Raw genomic sequence first — 24,292 nt, 5'->3', positions numbered from 1 at the left:
AACATATAAGTCAAAAGAGGATTTACATCCTTTAATGTCATTAAATATGTTGCCTAAAGTGTTCACTCAGCCATCCAAATCATTGAATTCAGGAGTTCCAATCCCTTCCATCAGTCACGTAGGCGTGCAGACTGCTCCTGAAAGCATTTGTTAAAAAAAATGGGTCACTCTCAGGACCTCAGTGAATTCCAGCGGGGATACCATGACAGGATGCCACATGTCCAACAAGTCCAGTTGTAAAATTTCCTCACTACTAAATATTCCACAGTCAACTGTTAGTGGTATAACAAAGTGGATGTGATCGGCATAAACATCAACTCAGCCACAAAGTGGTAGGCCATGTAAAATCACAGTGCAGGATCAGTGAATGCTGAGGTGCATACTGTGTAGAAGTCACTAACTATCTGAAGAGTCAATCACTACAGACCTTCAAACTTTATGTAACCTTCAGATGAGCTCAAGAACAGTGCATAGAGAGCTTCATGGAGTCTGTTTCCATTAGTACCGTATTTATTTATTTATTTATATAGCACATTTAATTACAACAGGAACGTTGACCAAAGTGCTGTACAAGAATAAAAAATACCTAGTAAAATAACCTATAATATTGATACCAAACATCAAATATGAATTAACAAATAACTCCGATGCTGTATTAAAAGCCAGTAAATACAAATTAAGATAAGATTTAAAAAGATTGACAGTAGGAGCCTGTCTGACGTGTAGGGGTAAACTATTGCACAGCTTAGGCGCTACAACTGCAAATGCTCGATCGCCCCTATGAACCAGCCTCGACCTTGGTATGGCTAAAAGCAAAAGATCTCTTGATCTAAGACATAGGTGTCAAACTCTGGCCCGCGGGCCAAATTTGGCCCGCAGCCTAATTACATTTGGCCCGCAAAGCCATAACAAATTACTATTAGAGCTGGCCTACTGGTATTATACAGCTAATATATATATATATTGTTTAGTATTAAGCTTTGCTTGTTCCATTTTCAGCAAAACTTGTTTGAGTCCATAAGAAAAGATTCATTCTCATATCTGGAGGAATAAATATATTTCAATAAATATTAACGTTAGCCCGCGACTTTGTTCCAGTTTTGAATTTTGGCCCAATGTGTGTTTGAGTTTGACACCCCTGATCTAAGAGATCTGGTGATATAGTGAAGCAGCTATATCACCAAGCACAATGCAACGTTTCAGATGCAGTGGTGTAAAGCATGCCGCCAAAGGCCTCTAGAGCAGTGGAGATGTGTTCTCTGGAGTGATTAATCATGCTTCTTCGTCTAGCAATCTGATGGATAGGTCTGTGTTTAGCGTTTGCAATAAGAACGGTACTTGTCAGAATGCATTATGCCGAGTGTAAAGTTTGGTGGAGGGGAGATTATGGTGTAGGATTGTTTTTCAGGAGTTGGGCTCAGCCCCTTAGTTTTAGTGAAAGGAACTCTTTCACAAGACATTTTGGATAATTTCATGCTCCCAGAAAAATTCCCATAAACACACTCCTAAACCTTGTGAAAGAAAGACTTGAAGCTGTTATGCCTGCAAAGAGTGGGGCACATCTTATTAAACCCTATAGAACCTATAGATTAACAATGGGATGCCACTCAAGTTTATATGCATGTGAAGGCAGACAAGCAAGTACTTTTGGAAATATAGAGTACATTTAGAATGGATGGAAACCTTTCTTGTAGTTGTTTTTTTTTTATACTTTATTGATCCCCGTGGGGAAATTCCTCTCTGCATTTAACCTATTCACTCAGTGAAGCAGTGGGCAGCCACTGGGCGCCCAGGGAGCAGTGTGTAGGGACGGTACCTTGCTCAGGGGTACCTCAGGGTAGCTGTTCAGGGAAACAGCTTTCAGTTTGGTGTATCTGACATACTATAGTATGATAAACCTTCTGAGTTCTGAAGACATGGATATTAACCAGAGCAATGACCTTAGTTATAGACACTATTTGAAGAAGCATTAGGATAAAGTCAAAAAAGTTGGCCTGAAGTTCTTAGATTTATTGCCAATAATATAACACATACACAAGTGTTCACAGCCTTTGCCATGATACTTAGATGTATCCTGTTTATACGGATCATCTGACAATTATTTCTACAAGCTAACTGGAGTCCACTTGTGGTAAATTCAGTTGGTTGAACATTAGTTGGTAAATGCACATACCTGTCTATATGGGGTCCTATCATTGACAGTGTATGTTAGAGCACCAACCAAGCCATGACGTCCAAGGAATTGCCTGTAGACCTCAGAGACAAGATTGTATAGAGGCCTTAATCTGGGGAACTGTATAAAAAAAACCCTGCAGCACCGAAAGTCCCAATGAGCACAGTAGCCTCTATCATCCACAAATGAAAGAAATTTGGAACCACTAGGTCTTTTTCTAGAACTGGCCTCCCAGCCAAACTGAGCAATTGAGGTAGATTGCTCTGAGATTGATTTCTGTTGTTTTAGTGTAAGACTGGGGGCTGTGGGAGCACTGCAGTTTCAAATTCCTGTGTATGACCTGAACAAATGGTTTTTAACAGTAAAGCTGACTTTGACTTTAGGAAGGACCTGTATTGGGGAGGCAACTAAGAACCTCATGGTCACTCTCACAGAGCTCCAGCATTGCTCTGTGGAGAACCTTGCAAGGCAACTGATGGACTCTCAGACCACAATAAACAAAATCTGGTCGGACGAAACAAGGATCAAATTCTTTTTCCTGGCCAATATCATCCCAGCACCACATCTCCATCTACAATGATGGTAGCATCATTCTGTGGGTATGTTTTTGTTTTTTAGCCACAGGAACTGTGAGAAAAATATCAAGGTTGGAAAAAGGAAGGGAAAAGACCACAGACTGGGTCAAAGTTAATCTTCAAACCACCTTAAACACAGAAATAATAACAAAGGAGTGACTTTGCAACCAGAGCCAAGATTTGAACCCGACTGAACATCTTTGGAGAGATCTCAAAATAGCTGTGGAACAACACTCCCCATCAAACATGATGGAGCTTGAGAGGTGTTGCACACTTGAATTAAAATGAATTGAAACCAGTGTGGCTTTGTGAGTTCGCCTTTACTGCATCTGCAAATATATACATGGACATAGCACAGCGTTACACACTTTTGCAGTCTCACATAACGCTTATAGGCGCACTGCCTTATGGGTAGTGGCTGGCTTCTTTACTCCCGCTAGAGCTGCTCATTTTAGGGGATACTCCCTCTTGTGGTGTAACGGAGGAATAACTACGCTTCCTGCACTATGTCATTTTTGGAGACTGGGGCACACATTATTTTACCACAATCAAAGAAAATACAGATTTGAACAATCAGACCATTTAACTAACTACAATATTGTCACTAAAGATTATGGGGGGTGTCTTGTTTTGTCCACAATGTCTTTCTTGTCCTTACAGAGGTTCTGCAAAGAAGAATGGGAGAAACTGGCAAGCTTGTAGCATCATACTATTTAAAAAAAAAAAGTAATTGATGCTTCAACAACATATTGAACAAAAAAATCTGAAATTAACTGTTAACTGTGTATTAGGTCAGTGTTTCCCAACCACCTTTCCGCGAAATGATCAGATGTGCCGTGGAAGATTATCTGGTTCCACCTTAGTACTGTAAGCAATCGGCGTGAATAATGGGCAGAACAATTACATTCTCTTCCACTAGAGGGCAGTGTAACTACCTTCTCTAATTAAATGGGTTGGCAACTTGCAGTAAAACAGAAGAAAACGAAGAATTAAAAAGTCATTCTGTGAGATGACGCAGTGCATAATAGCAATAGATAAAGTAGGAAAAAGTAGTCCGTCTGACCTGGGTCCTGGAGAAAATTCCGACCCAGATGAAGGCCCTTGCATGAGTAGTGTTCAGAAGAAAGCATAAAGGTATACTGTGGGGACAAACCGAGCCAGTTCCACTATACCTCGTGTGCGGGAAAAAATTATTACATGCTTTTTGTGACATTTTTGTTTGGTGGTGTGCCGTGTGATTTATTTTTCTAATGTGAAATATGTTGAGAAACACTGTCTTAGGTAATAGTTCTTATTTTTTCCTTTTAATTGTGGCTGGATGCAAGTAGCTCTGATAGGATTTATCCAAAAACTATCACATCAGGTAATTCAAAACAATGGGTGAACTGGTCACCTGGTCGATCCAATCTAGCGCCAGCAATCGTTGATCCAATCACGTCTGTCTATTGTGACTGTTGTTAACCGAGCACAAAGATTAAGGACCAAATTCAGTGGCTGAGCAGAGACGCGTTACATGAACTACGTAGCACGCACCAGTAGAATCTCTAACGTGAGATGTTTAGGGGCCAGAAAAAGTGTACGATGAAATTTCAAGGCAACAACATGCAACTGATGGATAGATATTTAACAAGTATGGTGGTAACTAATATGGTATTTAACAGCATTCTGTTTATATTTTTTAATGTCCATTTATTTTATTTTAATTTCACTGCGCATTTATAAATCTCCAAATGGTTGTTGTTGTGTATAAAAAAAGAATTGGTAGCACGGGTGAATATGATTTCACGGAACAGAGAAATAAAATGAAATCACGCATAAGTTGAAATTCTCTAAATACCGCAATTGGATATGTCTGCTTTGTTGCTGCCTTCAGCAGATGAGCGATTTTTCTTATTTCGTGTATCGAAATTTTGAGATTACGAGGCGCATTGAAGTACTCTTATGTCTTCTTTGTATTGTACTCAGCTGTCGTGGTTTGTACGGATGTACAGTATGTGGGAGGGGGTAGCTGCTTAGCAAAAGTCCAGTGATGTGAAGAACGAGACAGACTGGAGGCCGGTCTCAAGCGTACATCTGTCGGCCCGTCGGTGGTCACTCGGTCGGTCTATCGCGATGGATTTCGTGCTGAGCGGAGTGGCGGCATGCGGCGCTTGTGTGTTCACCAACCCGCTGGAGGTCGTCAAAACTCGCATGCAACTTCAGGGAGAGCTAAAGAGCCGCGGATCCTACCATGTGTATTATCGCAACGTCTTCCACGCTTTTTATACTATCGGCAAAGTGGAAGGACTAGTGGGATTACAGAAAGGATTAGTACCCGGGCTATGCTATCAGTTTTTTATGAATGGAGTCAGGCTCGGGTCGTACGCCATCATAGAGTCCTCGGGTTACATCCACACCAATGGAAGGGTCAACGCTGTCAAAACCACAGTAGCAGGGGCTATGGCTGGAGTGGTGGGGGCTGTGATGGGGAGCCCCATATACTTGGTCAGTAGCTGGCTTTGCCCACTTACCTTGTGAAAAGTTATTCAGGCGTGACCTTAAAGTGAACTGTGACTTTCACCTGTGGTCAATGATAAACTTAAATTGTCTCCACTGACAGGTGAAGACTCACCTGCAGAGTCAGGCCACCTCCTCTATCGCTGTTGGTCATCAGTACAAGCACCAGGTAACCTGAGAAAGTGAATGTGCGAATATGAGTGGGAGGCATCAACAGTGTCCTAAAATGCTGCTCGTCTTCACCACAGGGGATGACCCACGCCCTGGTTGCCATCTACAGAAATCATGGCATTCTGGGACTGTGGAGGGGCTCTAGCGCTGCAGTGCCGAGGGTCAGCGTGGGGTCGGCCGCTCAGCTGTCCACCTTCTCCTCCTCCAAGGAGCTCGTCATTGACCTGCAGGTTGGTGTGTGGCTCATTTGCTTTTGACATGAAAATGAGGTAGAAGGCGGCTCACAGAGGGAGTTTTGTTTCTTCACTACTCCACCATGTGTGCATATTTTCCATATGTCCACACTGTTTAAAATAAACATGACTGTTTTTTAGAGTCTGCTTGTATAGTGAGTGTCGGTTGGGTAACACATCTGAACACTCCTTATTTACATTCTTGTCTAATTACAAGACCAAAACAGTACTAGAGGCTTGAGAAGGTGATTTACAGTCAGTAGCTGTTTACAGGCTCCTAAAGCGCCCGCTGTAACACTGACAAAGCGCTCTGTATTCCACTCCCCTGGGATGGAAATTCGACACCTTTTATTGGCCCCCTGTTGAAAACACAAGGCTTGCGTAACTAGAGCATCAGTCTGCATGATGTAAATCAGTGACCCAGCTCTAGTTTTAAAAAAAAAGAGTTCCTTAATAAGAAATTCCCAAAAAATTATATTAGCAAAAATCCTTACATTTGTGTATACTTTTAATTTACTACTTCCTTGATTTGGCTGACTTACTTTACGCTGTCCCAACTGGTTGGTTGTGTGAGTAAGAATGGAGGTGGACTTGAACATACCTCCCATCATCTCAGCCATTACCTCATGCATAATTAGCTTTATTAAACCAAAGAAGAAGAACTTTGTATTTAGAATAGAAAAGAATAAAATTGCCCTTTGTTGTCATTGTACGTGTACAGCAAAATTGTGGGTGGTCCACACTAACTGTGCCAGAATAAAATAACTAAAAATGGAAAAAATTGGTAAAAAGTATAAAATCAAGAGCGATAGCTGAACTTCTATGACTAATTTGGGTGTTATTGTGGTCATTGGGCAATATATTGTCTTTCTTTCCTGTCCTCGTCAGTGAGTCGTGCTTTCCGTCTTTCACAGTGTGCTTCATAAGGATGGACAAATTGGCTAATGATTTCAAACAGATGGTGGGAACTGAAGCGGTGCATGCGGTTTTGGATTTGTCAAAAAATAGAAGAGACAAAATTATTGCCGTAGAGTTAAAAAAAAAAATGCTGACATGCTAGATTTTGAGTCAGGACATTGCAAGGTGTTGTGCAAAGCTCCCTCCATCATATGGGTTGTGCTACAGCCGGGCTGACACTATGCATTGACAGCTCTCTCTTCCATCATCATCAAATACCAAATAAGGGGATATCTTTGGGGAGTCCAGAAATTTCAGCTTGAAACATCAAATAGTTTCTAGATATTTGTTTAAAGGGTGTGCTTAAATATGGGACTGTAATAGCTTTATTATATTGGATGGTAAGAAAGACAAGTGAAAATGTCAGGCTTTTGTCTTTAACTGTTTTTGAGAAACTCGTGTTAAAGATTGCCTCGGATTTCAAAGTGTGACAAAACTTTGAAATGTATCGACGGATGATTTTTAAATTACAATATGTGTTAAACAAATAAAATTTCATATATCCAAACGTTGGGCTGTATTAGCAGGTGAATTGGAAGGTGCACGGTAACTTGAGATGGAATGACCTCGATAATAATAGAGCCTCCTTCCTCTGGTTCGCTGCACGTAACCGTGCAATTATGAGGAGTTAAAATTAGAAGTTGCTGCACACATGCTGCTATCTTGATAATGACTTATTCCTCTACTTCTACTGCAACCGCAGGCCCACGTGTGCACGCTCTCTAAACCTGTCCATCCTGTAATATTATTTTCTTCTGTTGCCAAGGTGTTTCCAGTGAACAGCTGGCTGGTGGCCCTCAGCGCCGGCATGATCAGTAGTGTGGTGGTGGTGCTGGCTATGACTCCTTTTGATGTGGTGAGCACGCGGCTCTACAACCAGCCCGTGGATCATTTGGGCAAGGTGAGCACAGGGGCCAGACTGGGGAAGTATGAAGTGAAGGGAAGATCCTAGCTCACGGCGTGGTTGATATGTTTTCATTGTATTCATCCTCTGTGAATCCCTCATTGTGTCATCTCCCATTTGTGTGGGAGAAATTGTTGGTCACTTGGCTCCAGGTTTAGACAAGAAAGATTGCTTGAACAAAAATACAAGGTGGGTGTAGAACAAGAACAATCACTCTCTTGTTTTTTAGGGTCAGCTCTATAAAGGATTTACTGACTGCTTTTCCAAAACCCTGAAGAAGGAGGGATTGACGGGGCTTTACAAAGGCCTGGGAGCGTCTTATTTCCGACTCGGTCCACACACCATTCTTTCGTTGTTTTTCTGGGATGAACTGCGCAAATTCTACCAGCCGTTCAGATAACACCCGGGACAAAGACACTGGAAAATGGGTAACTCATTATGTTCTTAGTGCAGAAGGTTAAATGAATCGTCGTTTAATGAGTTTATGATTATCCGGTGGATGGAAACACCTGAAGGTGTTCTAGAGCAAAGGTAATGTTTTACACTCCAGTTAAAAAAACACTTTAGAGTCAAATGTGTCAAGAATGAAGGTGAAAATGTTAAATTATTGAGCTGCTGAAGGATATATTAACTGCACTTGTCACATAGAACCATACAGTATGCTGTATGTCCTCCAGAGGAAATTCAACACTGTACCTTTTCTCTAGCTCTTAAACTCCTGCGTACTGAGGATACGAGGTCAATGTCCTATTTTTATTCTGTGTGACTGGGAATTAGGAAAATCTGATCGTGATACAAATTCCCTGCAGCAGCATTGTGCTTAATCATTTTGGCCTTTAGCAATTTCCGTCAAGCAACTTTGCCTTTGACTCATTAAAGCCAATGAGAACCAGTTGAAAACCAGTTGAAAACCAGCTGACTCACCAGTGTAGTCAGCTGGTTGCAAAACCAAAACTTCTTTAAACTTTTTTTAGGTCTATGTGGAGTTTCCTAAACTTTCTAAAGACTGCAAACATGCCAGGCTCAAGTTTTGTGAACTGTATATAATTGAGCTTTGAGTTTGAGTAGGTCAAATGCATCCTAGAATATAGTTACTGTCAAACAGTATGTGGAGAAAAATGTTTCCCAGCCTTACAAAAGGATAAATATGTAACGTGGTTAAAGGCAACTCTAGGACAAAGGCTTTGTTTCAAAATGACTTCTGCAGTAGACAGATTTCCTCTTTAGGTGAAGAAAGAAAACTCCACTAACATGAAATATTTTAGGCCTCATAAACCAAAGCGAGTATCCAGTGGATCTGTCAAAAAAAAAGGATGTGAAAGCCAATGCTCTCCCTAAGCATGTGGTACTGTATAATAGCAGGAGCCGTTACTCTTAATATACACATCAAAGCGGCTCCCTCCATTAAATTAGACAAACAACAATAACAACAAAAAAAACTGCACATTTTTCATTACCATACATGACACATTTCATAAAAAGTATTGTGTTTAAACACTGATGGAGACTGGCCCCTTTTTTCTAAATGTAAATGGATTTATTGGAGTTTTATTCTATAACTGCACTGGTACATTTGTTGAGTGTGCAAGCGCGGGTTAAAGTATTTCACTGTCATATTAATTTATTTGTGACGTTGACAAAACATTCAATTAATTATTGCCCATGAGTTAGAAACCTTACTGCTGCTCTGCTAAAATGTCTTGGTTAATAAGCAAAAATCTGTTGGTGAAGCTAGTTGGTGAATAGTGTGCCTTAATAAACCTTTAGGAATAAAAGCGGTCTATTTTAATATGTTACAGACGTGACGTTTATCAGCTCGTCCACTGACTCCATCTGCTTGAGTTTTGGTTCTATGAAGTGTTCATAATTGAGCCCAACAGTCAGATTGCCATGAAATGGAAACTGTTGGTAACATTTTGAAGTTCCACAAAACTTTGTGGATTTTGATGCTTTCTTAATAAGTGTAGGATGCCCATGATTTTATTTATATGAGCATTATTAGTTATTCCCGACCACCTTTGAATGCAACAGCACAATGTGACATGTAACAAATGTACTGTAGCTCTACGAATAGAGTTCCCTGAAGTTTGTGACAGAAGGCAGGAAACTGTTATTTAAGTTTATTAAATATTATGAAGTTTTGAACTTCAAAAGAATTGAGTTTTGGCAATTTTTCTGTTTTTAAATGTGTTTTTCTTGATATAATTATGCTCATTTGTTCTTTGTATATGGTTCCTTATGGAGTTTTTTTTTGTTTTGTTTTTTTTTTTGTAAGGGAACATGATTTTTTTAATTTTTATTTTAATTGTTAAGGTGGTATTGATAGTAGAGATGGACCGATCCGATATTACGTATCGGTATCGGTCCGATACTGACCTAAATTACTGGATCGGATATCGGAGAAAAATAAAAAATGTAATCCGATCCATTAAATATCACGAAAGCACCTCACAAAACTTGCAACACGCCGTAACTCACCTCAGAACGTTAGCACGTCTGAGCAGTATGCATCACGTGATAGAGCGGCTGTGGCATGCAGGACCTGTTGGTGCTCTGGATAGCATTTGGAGCTTCGCTAGCAACCCGGCATTTCATCTCCGACAAAGTTATCCCCGAGAGAAGTAAAGCAAGTGTGTAAGTCCATCTCTGAATGTTTGTAAAGCATTCCTGCGTTAAGCTTAACAAACGATATATGGAGCGACTGCCTCTTCTTGCTGCTACTTCAATCATGAAACTGCTTAACGATCAGCTGATCAGCTTTTCTGTCGCGAGTCCGTGTCTCTAGTTTGCTTTTGGCCCACTTTGCACCAGAAAGAGGAAACCAGCGGCTGAACAACAGAAGCACGTTTAAGCTTGATCAGCTGTTGTTAGAATGTATTTAATATTACTTTCTACTCCAGGATCTTTTTCTAGGTAGCTGACGCTGGTAACTGTGCAGGGGCGGATCTAGCAAAGTTTAGCCAGGGGGGCCGATAGGGCATTAACAGGGAAAAGGGGGCACAAAGACATACTTTTCTTTCTTATTCTCATTTAAAATGTCAAGCTTTTAATAAATAATTATCTGACACCCAAAGTTTTAATTTGATGCAAAATGAATAGAAGTCCATTACTGTATATAGTAACTATTAAGTCTAATATATATACCCTAGTAAGCTATAGTACTTTTTCCTTTGGGAAGGTACCATCTGTGCAGTCTGCAATTTTGTTGAAGAAAGATGTTGAATCTATTTAATATTTCTTGAAAAATAATTGATTTCTGTGCATTTTTTTCACACTGCATCAAATTAAGGTTGATTACGTCGATTAAGCATCATGAGGTGGAGCGTGAGGGGTGGTTCCCTATTTTTTATTTATTTATTTTTGTTGTTGCTGGGAGTTGGAACCCTATTAGTTAGGTTGCTTAATATTTATGCTAAGTACTCTTTAAAATACCAGAATAGGGAGGATGGTGTAGGTTTAAGTTTATTAGATTGATCAGTATTGCTGAACTATGAAACATTTTTTTTGCATACAGGTATAACAGAATAGCTTTAGTGTAGTTGTTGTTTTAAACTTGAGTATGAACTTATACAAAATGCAGCAAGATATTTAAAAAACAGTTTTGTTGATTAAAAAACACTATATCGGATTCATATCGGTATCGGCAGATATCCAAATTTATGATATCGGTATCGGTATCGGACATAAAAAAGTGGTATCGTGCCATCTCTAATTGATAGGTGTATTAGGCAGCAGTGCGGCATATCCAAATACTGATGGAACAATTTTAGGGTGGATCAAAATATAATGGTGCTGTGGTCTTTGCATGGAGCCCAAAGGGAACATGGATTCTTCCACATCTGTCACTTCAGTGGTTTCATGAGACTTCTGTCAAACAAAAGTTGTGCCAAAAGTTGTGTCATTAACAATTACCAATCCAGCTCGATTTTATTACACCGCAGTTCAATACCTTAGCTTTTAGTTATGATAAAGTCAGATTACAGCAAACTGAGCTGTTTGAATGCAAACCTGTATTTGGACTTTTCTCTACAGTCTCAGTAAATAGAAAGATTAGTTGATAGTTTTAGGAAAAAAAACTTTAGAATTGATACAGAGGCCTTGGAAAGGGAGCGATTTGATGCTCAAACACTATAAATGCAAAAAAAACCGTATATGTATCAACACTTTTGTTTGGAAATCTTTCAGCTCATTTCTCTGTGTCTCTATTATACGATATTTGCCAAAGTTTAAACCTCATGACAGTTCTAAAAGTTATGTGTTATCGGTCATTTCATGGAGCAGCTTGGTTCAATTTCATGAATGTTAGAAAATAATTTTCCAACATGGTTTTTTGATATGTGGAATGGAAGTGAAGAGCAAATAAACTCAGACTTTTATTGTCCAACAGTGTGGTGGTTACTTACTTTGTTCAACAGTGTTGAAAATGTAAAATTTCCTGTGTGTTATTCTCAAACTTTACTGCATATGTCTTGTAGTACATTTATGTCATTTTCAAGATTTCCCACCATTGAGCAGCAGCAGCAGCTAGCTGGAGTTTCTTTTCCTTAAAAGAGATTAACTCACCGCTACATTGAAGAACTGGTAAAGTGATGAAGTTTCCCCATCAGCTGGTAGAGAACAGAAAGTGCTGGACAAAATTTCTTAAATGACAATATCGCTCTGCTTGGCAGGTGACTTAAGAGGACTTATGAAGAAGTATGCTAACGTTTTCTAATTGGTAATGTTACAGTAGTTATTACTGGATATTTTTTTCTGCGTGACTTTCTTTGTGCATGACTGGATGTTAGTTGCACCTCCAACTGGAAGTTAAGGTTAACCTTTCTGTGAATGCCTGATATCATAGTTATGAAAATCACCTGTGTCAACCTGCAACGTGACTCCTACTGCAGGAAGTAGAGATAATTATGTGTACACATATGAAAAGGGCCTTTGGCATAAGGATGACTGAAGGTGGCGTGTCTTTAATACTGTACACTTTTACAAAAAATGACTGAGAAAAACAGTTGACCAATATTTCACAGTTACACAATACTGTGCAAAAGTTCATGACAACCCTTATTTCTTCATATTTTGCTAGTGAAAATCAGGAACTCGCATGAAAATCCAGTGTAAAAAGCAAAAATAGAGTTTTTACAATTCTAACCTCGTCCATACATATTGATGATCTGAACTAAATAGAATATCGAATTTGATTTCATCTCTTCATAAGACCTGCTGCCACTGATTTTTAGTCCAGTCCTTGTGTAGTTTCAGATACTTATCACATGCAGAACTGAAAATGTAATCTACATGATACAGTGCCTATGCAATAAAATGAATATAGCAGAAACATCCTGCCCTCTGAAAGATCGAATTAATGACCACAGATGTTCGATCAAAAGGCTTGATCTAACCAGCCCTGTTGCAAGACACTTCAATGATAAACATCCAAATTCACCATTATTGTTTCTATGCATTGAAGCCATTAAACTAAACCAAAGAGGTGGTAATATTAACTTTATCCAGAAAAAAAGCATTTTGGATATTCCGCTTTAAGAGTCTGCACCCCAGAGGTATGAATGAGGATTTTTCTATCAATGAGTTTTTGTGAACTGAACCTTTTTTGTTTTTATTCTAATTTTATCGGTTAAATTATTCTCGCATGGGTAATGTTTATTTAATTAATTTTATTTATTTTTTCAGCCAAAGGAGTAGCATTCTAGACATCTCATCTTAACTCTACATTTTAGAGATTTTACATTTTAGAGACATAAACTAGGACCTTTTAACAAATGTGTTCCTATGGGATGATGTCCTCTTGTTTTTTAATTCAACTGCTAGATGAACCTCTTTTTATTATTAAATACTGCCTTGTCCCTTTTTTTTGTGTATTCATAGTATTCTTCTTATGTATTTCACACATGTGTTATTTTGAGACAGGTGGGGATTATGTCTCCTCCCCTCCTCATCATTAATGATCTAGTCCAGTATTTACTTTTGCGTGACTTAACCAATTAATCATTACCTACCTGTTATATGTCATCTGATCTATCTATGAAGTTGTGATTGGTTAATTTTAATTTTTTTCTTTTTCCTATCTTGTATTTAAGCAATTTTCTACAATGTTTTACTATGACCCTGATGAAGGCCACAAGCCGAAACGCGTTGGTCAGTTATTAAAGTTGTTCATCTTCCCTTAAGTCTTGCTGGAGTTCCTGCATTGTGAATTCTTTCATCCTCTCCATGCACCTTGGAAGTAGGTGAAGTTGTGCCAGAAATTTTTGCTGTAGTTTCAGATACCTCAGCCAAACGAAAGTCTTCCTATAAAAAAGGGATGAGTGGCTCAAGTGTTCAATTTGCACTACATTTAAATCCATACTGAAATAAGGAACCTCATAAATTATAGTTATTAAATTGTTTATATAATAGGTTTTTGTGTTCTGTTGTAAAATAGTAAAGTTAGGAAATAACTACCTGAACAAAAACAAACACTGGTGGCTAAAAATACCTGAAGATCAAGTTAGATTACTGAACACTGTAAATATCCTGCAGATATGAACTTAAGCACTCTGACTGTGAGCTTACTGTGCGAGTGCCTCAGGTAAAGGGTACAAATTTTTGGAGACGCTCAAATTACAACACAAAATAATGAAAATATGATCAATATGTGATACCAACAGGAAGAGCAAAATCTATCACAAAAGTAATGTTTTTCTATTTTGTAAAACATAAAAGTAAAAAAATAAAAGTATGACCATATGAATATTCCTGTAATCTCAAAGTAGGGACTAATAAGTGATATTCCAGCAAAAGCTTCTGTATTTGTTCTCTTCAGCCCACTTTGAAATGGTTTGCGGTTTACTCAGCGAGTTTAATCTGGTAAACTTTAGTTTGATGTTGATGCAAATTTGAAATGGCTCAACAGAAAGACACAGAGCTGCCAGATTACTTAAAAATATTTTGTCATAGCCGCAGACAGTGAAAATTGTTTCTGTGAGAATAAAGTCATTTTATTTGAATCCCTGGTGGTCAACAAAGTATTTTTTCTATCCCCTTAGGTCACAATAACCTAAAACAGACATAATATTTCACACAAAACACGTGACAGTGGCATTTGGACATATTAAAAAGGAAAAATCTGTAAACATTTACTGCTACTTTGGCTCCGTACTTGACAGGCCAACCTCAGGCACAATATAATAACAGGCAGCATCATCACTGTGCTCTACACTGTCTTCTTTGTAGTGCTGACAGCGCCGGCCTTGTAGCAGAGGATCTGAGCCAGAAGGACACAGCTGAGACAGGCTGACAGTATGTGTGACAAACTCACAGGAGAGTTTCCATTTTCCTATAAAAAAAGTTTCAAGTTGTTCCAGTTAGTATAACCACAACTATGCGGTTGTGCACATATGTCTGCTAGTAATTCTTAACTGCATACCTGTAAAGAAACAAAGGCCACACCCAGACACCCTGCAAATGAAAGCAACACTGACAGAGTGGATAGTTGACCCGTGTGGCCGTTGTGATAGTTTGTTGTAGCCTGGAGAACCTGTAAATAACAAATCCACTAAATGTGTTCACCGTGCACTTAAAAAAGAAAAATTACAGTTCAGTGATCACATTTATCATAGAACAGCTCATAAATGAGGCAAGTTGATAAGTTGCTACCTTGCTTGCAATGAAAGCCGCCAAACTGGAGGCCTGTATCACTGAGATGACTGCTGCTGCTGCATAGGAGCACAGGAGGAGCATTACACCACAGAGAGCAAAGAGGAGCAGAACTCCTGCAACAGAAACAGAAACCACAATTATATATGAAGAATACAGCAACACCACAAGGTGGCGCTATTTGAAAGCACAGCCACCCTGTCCTTGAGGGACTTTGTTCAAACCCTACAATCACTACATCACTGTGTTGTTTTTTCCATGTTCAGATATAACAGCTCCAAATATAACACTTGGAGAATCTGGCTGATTCTGCATGACCACAAAAAACACAGAGGTTCTTTAATGCAATTCAGACCCTGCATGACCGCAGCTGATTCCTTAAAGTGTCACTCAAAGTTCATTTCTGTGAAGAAGCAGCCAAGTGCTGGAGATTTCCAATAGTTTCACATTCAAGTCATAAATATCATGCCTTAACCCGCTGATTAACTCCTGGAGTCAATCCAGATCTGGGCATTGTTTTAATTAATCCTTTACCCCTGAGAAATAGGGCCAAAAAAAAGCAACTGTGTGTTAAATCTCCAAAAATCAGTATCAAATTGAAAACATAAAAACTGGGGGACACTGTCTTAACTGTCACTGTCACCGCTTAATTATTTGTATTAGTGTGGAGGGACCTGCCTGCCTCGGTGAAAGTATGTCATGTTGGACTGCTCTTTGTACTCTGCCTCTGCAAAATCTGCAGATGCATGTGCTCACCTCGGACCGTATCACCGCGATAATGGAAGATGAGGAAGACGATCGCCACTGTCTGGGCAAGCATGAAGAGCCTATCAGCCCAGGCACTGTTGAACAGTTCAAGTGAAATACATTTAAGGTAGCACAGAAAGAAAAGGTAAAAAAATTAAGTCACCCACTGTGATTAAGTTGAGAGGATTTGGGGTGTGCCTATGCAGGGCTTGAGCAAGTGAGTCATGCATGATGAACAGACTGAGAATTTGAACTTGAGTGGTGTAAAGCATGGCATGAATGGGAAATCCTACGAACGGTGTGATCTGCGCATCAGCTTACTTACAAGAGTGGGAAGTTGTTGGCCATAGCGTACACAACAGGACACGAGAAAGCATAAAGCTGCAAGAAGAAGGCGCTAAGACTCAGACCCTCTGCACTTCCTCCCCATAACATCTTTATCAACTGAGGCAGTTGTGCTGCATGGAAACAACAGGGAATCAGGTGACATTTGGTCATTAGAGGAGAAATTAATGGTCCATATCTGGACCAACATGAAAAAGACAGAAAGCACTCATTGCAAGTCAAACATCTGAGTCAGTCAGCGTCATTCTAAAATTGGGCCAAAATGCAGACGCAGAGAGGTAAACTGAAATAAAGAAAAAAACGAGCCGCTTATCAACTGTTTGCAGGTCGTCATAAAAGCAACACACGAAGTCAAAATGGGGAAACTCAAAACGATACACTAGTGAATCATAAAGCTTGAACACACACACTGGGGGGAAGTGAACAGAAACTCTGATAAAGGACAATCACCTCTCTGTGTGTGATTGAGGCAGAGAGGAGACACGTGGGGGGGACACAACTAATCCAGATCACACAGGAGGAGACAAGGAAGGCAAAACTAAAAACAAAACATAAGGAACAACTAACTAGGTGAGATAACTAATCGAGGGGAAGAGTTTTTAGACTAAATGTGCTAAAAACACACAAACCAAACATGAACATTAAACAAACTAGGAATCAAAGAGAATATTAAAACCTGAAAGTCTAAAATCTTAAAAATCCCCAGGACCACACAAGTGGAATGACCTGTGAAAGTCAAGGATAAATGTAGTTCTATAAATAAAGGAGGGAAACTGAAAATATTTTGTCTTTTTTGGTAATATGAGTAACAGGGTTGTATTGGTCAAAAGGACACACTCAGTGTGGTCACAAAAGACTAGAAAAATACTGGCACTGAAATTTGGTGTACCCATGGTGTTTGTACGTGGGCTTGATCATGTCTATTTATACTCTTCATTTCCCAGACTAAAGAGGTTACAGTAAGCAGGTTGCGCATGCATTCTGGGACACAATTATTATTATATTAACTAAAATGGACCTATGTCAACAAAATCAAAACAAAAAACAAGCAAGCAAAGAAAAAAGTGGATTTACTCAACTTATTTTGGCTTATATTAAACATGTGAATTAGTTTTAAAAAGTTGGGAGAGTAGATAAAGATGCAATTTTGGTTTGCAAGAGGCATATGCATTTTAAATAGCATACTGGAACCATTTGTTCAGCTAGATTTACATTTTGCATCAGAGCAGTGTTTTATGCTTAAGAATTTTGTGCATGGATTATTTCTAAATTCATGGGTGGGACTGAAAATGTCGTGCAATTCTGATTGGCTCACCTGTACTGAGAGCTTCCTGTGACAAATTTAGAATTTTTGGAACCGTCCCCCTAAAAAAAGCCACATGGTAATAACCACATAAATACGCAAATATTCATGTGCATTGTGCTGTGGCATGAATCCGTTTCCCGCCGTCATTTGTTTCTGCATTTTGCATGAAGACGACATGCTAATGCGGTGGCTTAACCGCTTGGCCAGATGTTATCTGCACCAGCAATGAGGGAGTCTTACAAAATGTTATGATGATTTGATTATTATCCATCATGATTATCGTGTAAAGGGAGGTTAGAGGGAGGAAAAATGCGATTGCGTTAGTATGTCTTTTCTTGTTTTGTTTCTTAAATGTGAAACTGCCCTGTTAATGAACCTCGTTTGTCATTGATACAGTATGCTGTGATCTGCTTTGAAACACATGATTAAATCACAGCGTCTTACCCAGGAATGTGTCCAGTATGATCCAGAATCCGGCAGTTTTGTTTAGTACGAACTTTAGGCATGGCACTGTAACACAAAAGAAAACTCTCAGACAATGAAGATGTACCTCAACGTCAGATCTCCAAATAAGTTCGCACTGTAGGTGGCAAAAGGCAAAAAAACCCCAAAAAACCAACATCTTTACTTTCCCTCGTCCCCACGCACCCTCCGCCCAGCCCCCGCTATCACTCATCTGCATCTGGAAAAATTAAGTTTCCATTTCACCCAGTCGGTTGAAAGTGTCAGCCGGAAGCCTCACCGTGAAAGTGAAAGTTCAGGAAGAGCTCGTAGTAGCATTTTTCTGGCATTAAATAAGTTACAAGAAACTCTTTGATGGTTGACGTGGCCATAGTGGCTCAGCCGTAGCCGGGAATGATCATCAGCAACAGGGGGAGTGGTCCAAAGGTTTCCCAGTGTTTACAGTGGAGTCCAAAGAGGATAAAGAGCCAGACGTTTGACCTCTGAGATAAAACCACAGTTTCCAAGAGAAAAAAAATGTTATCCAGCTTTTGTAGTCTTTGTTGTAATGGCAAAGAGGTTACTATAATTATGGGATGTTTCTGGAGAACTGCACAGTTTGAACATAACTGAATTCAGTTGTGTGCAAAGTACTTAACTGACATCTACTTCTCATGCTCTGCTAAAAGCTCTGAAACAAATTTCACATTTTTTATTTCATAGCTGAGCTACAACAGTGTCTTCGTAGGAGAGGGCATTATCTGCGGGTGTACTGGAGGGTTGACCAAAACATGTGACGTACTAATCCTGCTTGTAGCCTCCCACACATCTGGAATTCCGATTACAAGAAAGCACAGAAAATCTCCCCAAGTATGAAAAAACAGACTACAATCATATCTGGTTTTCATCCCAGGGTGTTCTCGCTTAAGAGTAGCCCATTTTTGTTGGGGGAGAAAATCAGATAGAAAACAGTCCTAAATGAGGAGGTGCTGAGACTTCGGAGTAGTAGTTTTTATTATTGCTCTTTGTTGAGTCTTTGTAGCAATTTATTTTGGTATCAAAAGTAGGAAGCCTCCCGCTGGTGAAAATTTGATAACTAAATCAACAAAATGTGAGTTTAACAGATCAGTGAAACAGATAAAGGCTGTAGATTTTATATAAATGATCACAAATTTGTAGAGGTTTTATGCCCAGGTGTAATTAGTTAGGCCTTTTGTTTTCCCTACAGCGGATACTTTGAGCGACCCTACCACTGAACCATCATCATTATGACACCACCATTAAGAAACCTGCGATTTTCACAGGGGATGAATGTTCGATAAAGACGTTCAGTTTTGGCTCAAAACTACTCTACCAGCTCCCTATTTTTAATAAAATGAAGCCACCAATGCAAATACGCTTCAAACGTTTTTCTTTTTCATGTAGGACGTCTTTCCTCTCAAAAAACAGAAGACCAAAAAAACCCAAAAAACAGGAAGGATGTGCACTAAAACGTGATGAACAGAAAGTCTTTAATCACAGTTGGTTAGTTTTCTCTGTGACAACATGTGTACTGGAAAATGCTCGCGTATCATTGCCTATACTCTGTACCCGATGGTGCTTCTGTCCATCATCTGCAACATCGTGCTGTTCTTCCCCGACCTCAGCACAGAGTATGTGAAAAAGCAGCACATCACTGGAGAGGTCATGTACATGGGGGGACTCATTGGAGGAGGTTTATTGGTGAGTTTTCACTTCTCTTTGGATTGTAAGGGTGGGAGCCAAGTCTTTATTTTTATTATTATTATTATTATTATTATTATTATTATTATTATTATTACATCTAATAGATGGTCTGATAGATGGTGTAAACTATAAAATATATTGTAAAACCTCAATTTGAACAGACTATAAATGGTTTTACAGAATAGTTTACTCCAAGTACAGATTTTGTGCGTTGGTTAAAAGAAAAAAACAAAACAAAAACAAACAACAACCTGGAATTTGTTTAATCTAGAAGCTCTTCAAATCTTACTGAAAATTTGGTGCTATTTAAAGGCTTAGAGTGGCTGAACTTAACTTAAGTGCTGTTGAACTGGTTTCTTGTTGATGATGCATGCAGAGTAGTTTAACTCTGTGTGTACCACCACAGGTTTTCATGTCAGCACTTTCCATTCACTTGACTGGAGAGCACGGGTGCTGCGCAAATCGCTTAGGGGTGAGTAACTTTGAACACATTTCTGGTGACAGGTACGTCTCAGTAACTGGTAAAGGAATTGTAGTTAAATGACTACTTGCAAGATCAGGAAGAACTGCCAAAGTCTCTATATAAAGGATAAAAAGTGTCCTGTATTCACAAAACCTTAAAGGCCTTTAAGCAAAAACTGCAACAAACAAAACAACAACAACAGGGGACAGTTTTCAAGTACACATGGGGGCGCTATCAACATCATCGCGTTCGAAGAAAAATGATTGTACTACTTGGATTGTAACACTTGGATACTTGGAATTCAAAATTATCTGGAGGTGATAGCATCATGTGGTGCGACTGCTTTGCTATAAGATATACTGGTAGGATGGCAGTATGAGGAAGGACATTAAAGCAGATATATTCAGTTCACACGTAAGTGTTTACGGGTGTGCGACCAAGCGGAGAGACACTTCCAAAAAGAAGAAATATGTTTGGTGTTGTATCATTATTACGCAATATTTAAGTCCATGTGAGATAAGACAGCAAATTACCACAAATACTAACTCAATTCATTTCTTCTTCTTTTTTGCCAAACAATTTGCCAAATTAAACAATAAGCTTAATGAAAGATTTGCATCGAGAATAGAACAATGCAATGACAGTTAAGCAAAACAAAACACCATTATGACATGCACATGCATGCACAACTGTGAGTCTTGACTAGAAACTATTATCTTGTTTTAATAATAGAGGTATGTTGGGACGTCAGTCTGTAGTTCGTGATAGGATAGGAGCTAGAAAGGACATTGGACAGTTATTTGGCTTTTCTTTCTTAAACTTATAAATAATAGTTTCACACAAATCTTAGAAGAACAGAGGTGAAATATTAAAAGCTGCTCAGAATTCACTGTTAATACCAAATATCTTAATCTGCAATAGAAATGTTTTTATGACCTGTCATTGTCATTTAACTCTGGCAGATGTTCCTATCTATTCTGTTTGCTGCACTGGGTGCGGCGGGTGCCGTTTACAGCTTCATCGCAGCATTTCTTGGCTTAACAAATGGCCCCCTCTGCAAATCTGAAACCGGTGATTGGCAGAGACCTTTCCAAAGCAGGTGACAAGCAGAAGCAGTTTTCCAAAGACACTTGTTAAAATCCTCAATAAGTTCTGGTTGCTCATAAACCTCTTTTCTTCACGCAGCAATATGACCTACCTGACTGACTATAAGTCGTGGGCGAAGTGCAGTGAGCCAAAGAATGTGGTGCTGTTCAATACTGCGCTGTTTATGACTCTGCTCATAGCCAGCTGCCTGCAGGGGTTGCTCTGTGCCATGCAGATAATCAATGGCCTTGCCGGCACTCTGTTTGGAACCTGTGACAAAAAAGAGGTGAGGTAAAAAGACCACACATTGATGTTTCACATAAGTTACACTCACCAGTGGCTCCCTCGTTTTATTGATGTTTGTTCTTTCAAATTACAGCATGCATAGGTTTCTGATCAGGAGGCTTTTGACTGTTTGCATTTACGCCACATCTGAAGAGGAGTCTAAAAGAAGTGTTCCTGCCTTCAGTACATCTGTAGTGTATGCTTGCTCTAAAAGTATTGTTGGGGTATTTTAATATGCTTGAGGCTGCTGTTACATACACACATTAGCGTCCGCTGTGAAACGAGTACAGTATTGCAAATAATTCACGCTAATCATAGAGTCAGATATTAATAAACTGCTTGAAAATAAATGCTTCTGGTCCACAGCTACACATTTGTCTTGTGTTTTGTCATTACAGTCACTAAAAAATATACTAATACAACTGCAGTGATATTTGAGAGTGCACCTCTTTGTTTCACTCCACACAAACTTTATTCTGTCTATCTATCCTGTATAAATGCGATTTCATATTCCAGATGCATTAACAAACTTCACGGTTTTTCTAAAAAGAATAATCAATCAAAATACAATCCACAGCACTCAAAACATTGCTGTGTGTGAGGAAGGTGAGGAAGGGAACTTCAGATCTCATGATAACCTTTATGGCAGCTGAGTAATCTTGCCTCACCCTAAGTGTTGCCCAGACACCAAACATGTTTTGTTCAGCATGAGTTTCTCTCTCGTTGTCAGTACAGTGCCTAGATAATATACTAATGTACTGATATATACTAATACATATGCCTTCGATTTGCTTGATGCCCAATATAACTGCAGAGACATTTAAGCCTAGAAATTACAAAAGTATACACACACACACACACACACACACACACACACACACACACACACACACACACACACACACACACACACACACACACACACACACATATATATATATACATGTGTAAGATAACAATGTCATACATCGACACTGTTATTGCATGCTCAACACACAGCTTTGTTTTGCCGCTGTGTACCGATAATATATATATATATATATATATATATATATATATATATATATATATATATATATATATATATATATATATATATATATATATATATATATATATATTATCGGTACACAGCGGCAAAACAAAGCTGTGTGTTGAGCATGCAATAACAGTGTCGATGTATGACATTGTTATCTTACACTGCTTTTTGAACATGTCTCTCACACTAAGAAGTGGTGGCTGTTATACATTCCAACAACAAAAGAAACTCACTCGTTTTGAATATGTGTAATTGACAAGAAAAGATAGATCACACATAGACTTTGGGGGCTCTTAAATAAATAAAAAAGTACAATAAAGAAAATAAAAAGACATGTCTGAATGCACCATCACACTGTTAGCAATCAAAGCTGAATCCATTGCTGAGGAAGGAGAATCTACAGAGCTTGACATACACAGAGATAAAGCGAAGACATTATATGGTTTCGACACGTTTAACAATTCGTAAAGTTGGTCTTGAGTAGCAATCAGACAATTCTATTCTGACGCTTGCCGCACTTTAGGATATGACCCTGCAAATTTCATCAGATCCAGGGGTTGGTGTCCTGGTCACCCTTTTACCCACTTGAGACTTCTCAGAGTTCTGGTCACACAAATGTTTCATCTTGACCTGCGGCTTTTTTAGGTTCTGTTTTGTCAACTGACCTGCCCTATAGTCTGCCGCAAACCATTAACACGGTCTATCAATTTCACAGGTGAGTCATCTGATAACCACTTATCCCACTGCTAAAGGTCCTCATACCTTTTGTCTGAAGATCATAAAAGTCATTAGGGCTTAACCCTGTATTCTCTAACAGACTTCTACACCCATCTGTCATTCAGAATAGCAGACTTAATGGGTAACCAATTTTCAGCCAAGACCCAATTTCCAGCCAAATCATTTCCCCAAATCACCTCTATGCCATGGATAGGTAAAGCAGACTGAACCCCAGTGAACCCCAACGTGGATATCATCCACAAGGCCACACAACAGCCTGGCTTTATTCAGTGGTGGGTTTTTTCTGTTAATAATAAAGACAATAAAAACAACTTACAATGGACAGAAGAATAAAAGAAAAAAACACCACTCATAGCAAAGAAACACAGACAAGTGGTCTAGTTATATTCAACACTCTGAGAATATTAAGCCATCTCTAAAAACCATTACTAAGCAAATATAGTTCAAAGAATAGGATCTCATCACAAATGACCAAACCTGAGACTAATGAAATCACAGACTTCCTCCAAAGGCAAGTCCAAAGAGACAACTAGCCAAATTTTTCTATGCAAGTGGAAGATGCAGAGCACTAAGTGAAACCTTACGAAGTGATACAAACAAGCGTTTACGTAACTTACTTCAAAAATCTTACAAGGTCAAGATTACTCTGCAGACGAGCCCCATTTGCCCTGCGTCTATCTTTTTCATGTAACTGGTGGTTAGAGCTGTCCCAAACTTAGAAGCAGAACACCTGAGCAGTTCAGACTCAGGTACACTGTAAAAAGCCCTGCCAGAATATCCCTTTTTCTGCTTCTCTCTTCTTTATGGATGCTCATTGACTGACATTTATTTATTTATTTATTTTTTTGGCACATTCTCACTCTTTTTTTTTTTTTTACCTGATTTTTGTTTCTAAGAAAAATGAGAGCCACATATGAGGATATTCATTTAAAATTTCAATAGAATAGTAGCAGTATAACGT

General features: G+C 39.0%; 3 protein-coding genes across 3 annotated transcripts; 2 read left to right on the top strand and 1 right to left on the bottom strand.

Annotated features, from left to right (window-relative positions):
• Nucleotides 1–4,708: 4,708 nt before the first annotated feature.
• On the top strand, nucleotides 4,709–11,893 carry slc25a35 (solute carrier family 25 member 35). The gene is made up of 5 exons (XM_012922674.3): nucleotides 4,709–5,232; nucleotides 5,348–5,413; nucleotides 5,493–5,645; nucleotides 7,372–7,506; nucleotides 7,739–11,893. Exons 1-5 carry the CDS (start codon nucleotides 4,861–4,863, stop codon nucleotides 7,907–7,909), a joined length of 897 nt encoding a protein of 298 aa, XP_012778128.1. The 5' UTR covers nucleotides 4,709–4,860; the 3' UTR covers nucleotides 7,910–11,893.
• A 2,558-nt stretch (nucleotides 11,894–14,451) lies between these two features.
• Nucleotides 14,452–18,456, bottom strand: LOC101466082 (mannose-P-dolichol utilization defect 1 protein). Its single transcript, XM_004563902.6, has 7 exons — nucleotides 18,297–18,456; nucleotides 17,999–18,064; nucleotides 16,229–16,361; nucleotides 15,913–15,998; nucleotides 15,157–15,272; nucleotides 14,927–15,037; nucleotides 14,452–14,836 (listed from the first exon to the last, which is right to left on the bottom strand). Exons 1-7 carry the CDS (start codon nucleotides 18,385–18,387, stop codon nucleotides 14,714–14,716), a joined length of 726 nt encoding a protein of 241 aa, XP_004563959.2. The 5' UTR covers nucleotides 18,388–18,456; the 3' UTR covers nucleotides 14,452–14,713.
• Nucleotides 18,457–19,529: 1,073 nt separating this feature from the next.
• LOC101465796 (transmembrane 4 L6 family member 1) lies at nucleotides 19,530–21,923 on the top strand. Its single transcript, XM_004563901.3, has 5 exons — nucleotides 19,530–19,717; nucleotides 20,127–20,192; nucleotides 21,146–21,282; nucleotides 21,369–21,555; nucleotides 21,649–21,923. The coding sequence occupies exons 1-5, from the start codon at nucleotides 19,541–19,543 to the stop codon at nucleotides 21,655–21,657; spliced, it is 576 nt and encodes a 191-aa protein (XP_004563958.1). The 5' UTR covers nucleotides 19,530–19,540; the 3' UTR covers nucleotides 21,658–21,923.
• Nucleotides 21,924–24,292: the final 2,369 nt, after the last annotated feature.

This window comes from Maylandia zebra, linkage group LG10 (assembly GCF_041146795.1).
Source record: "Maylandia zebra isolate NMK-2024a linkage group LG10, Mzebra_GT3a, whole genome shotgun sequence".
Lineage (NCBI taxonomy): Eukaryota > Metazoa > Chordata > Actinopteri > Cichliformes > Cichlidae > Maylandia > Maylandia zebra.
This window is presented reverse-complemented; position numbering and strand designations above follow the sequence as displayed.

Coding starts and splice junctions, on each gene's coding strand:
- LOC101466082 (XM_004563902.6), bottom strand. CDS start 18,387: ATGGCCACGTCAACCATCAAAGAGTTTCTTGTAACTTATTTAATGCCA. Junction 18,065..18,296: donor CCTGAACTTTCACTTTCACG/GTGAGGCTTCCG, acceptor TTTGTGTTACAG/TGCCATGCCTAAAGTTCGTA. Junction 14,837..14,926: donor TGGCCTTTGTTTCTTTACAG/GTATGCAGTTAA, acceptor CTTTTTTTATAG/GAAAATGGAAACTCTCCTGT.
- LOC101465796 (XM_004563901.3), top strand. CDS start 19,541: ATGTGTACTGGAAAATGCTCGCGTATCATTGCCTATACTCTGTACCCG. Junction 19,718..20,126: donor TCATTGGAGGAGGTTTATTG/GTGAGTTTTCAC, acceptor GTACCACCACAG/GTTTTCATGTCAGCACTTTC. Junction 21,283..21,368: donor CAGAGACCTTTCCAAAGCAG/GTGACAAGCAGA, acceptor TTCTTCACGCAG/CAATATGACCTACCTGACTG.
- slc25a35 (XM_012922674.3), top strand. CDS start 4,861: ATGGATTTCGTGCTGAGCGGAGTGGCGGCATGCGGCGCTTGTGTGTTC. Junction 5,414..5,492: donor GTCATCAGTACAAGCACCAG/GTAACCTGAGAA, acceptor TCTTCACCACAG/GGGATGACCCACGCCCTGGT. Junction 7,507..7,738: donor CCGTGGATCATTTGGGCAAG/GTGAGCACAGGG, acceptor CTTGTTTTTTAG/GGTCAGCTCTATAAAGGATT.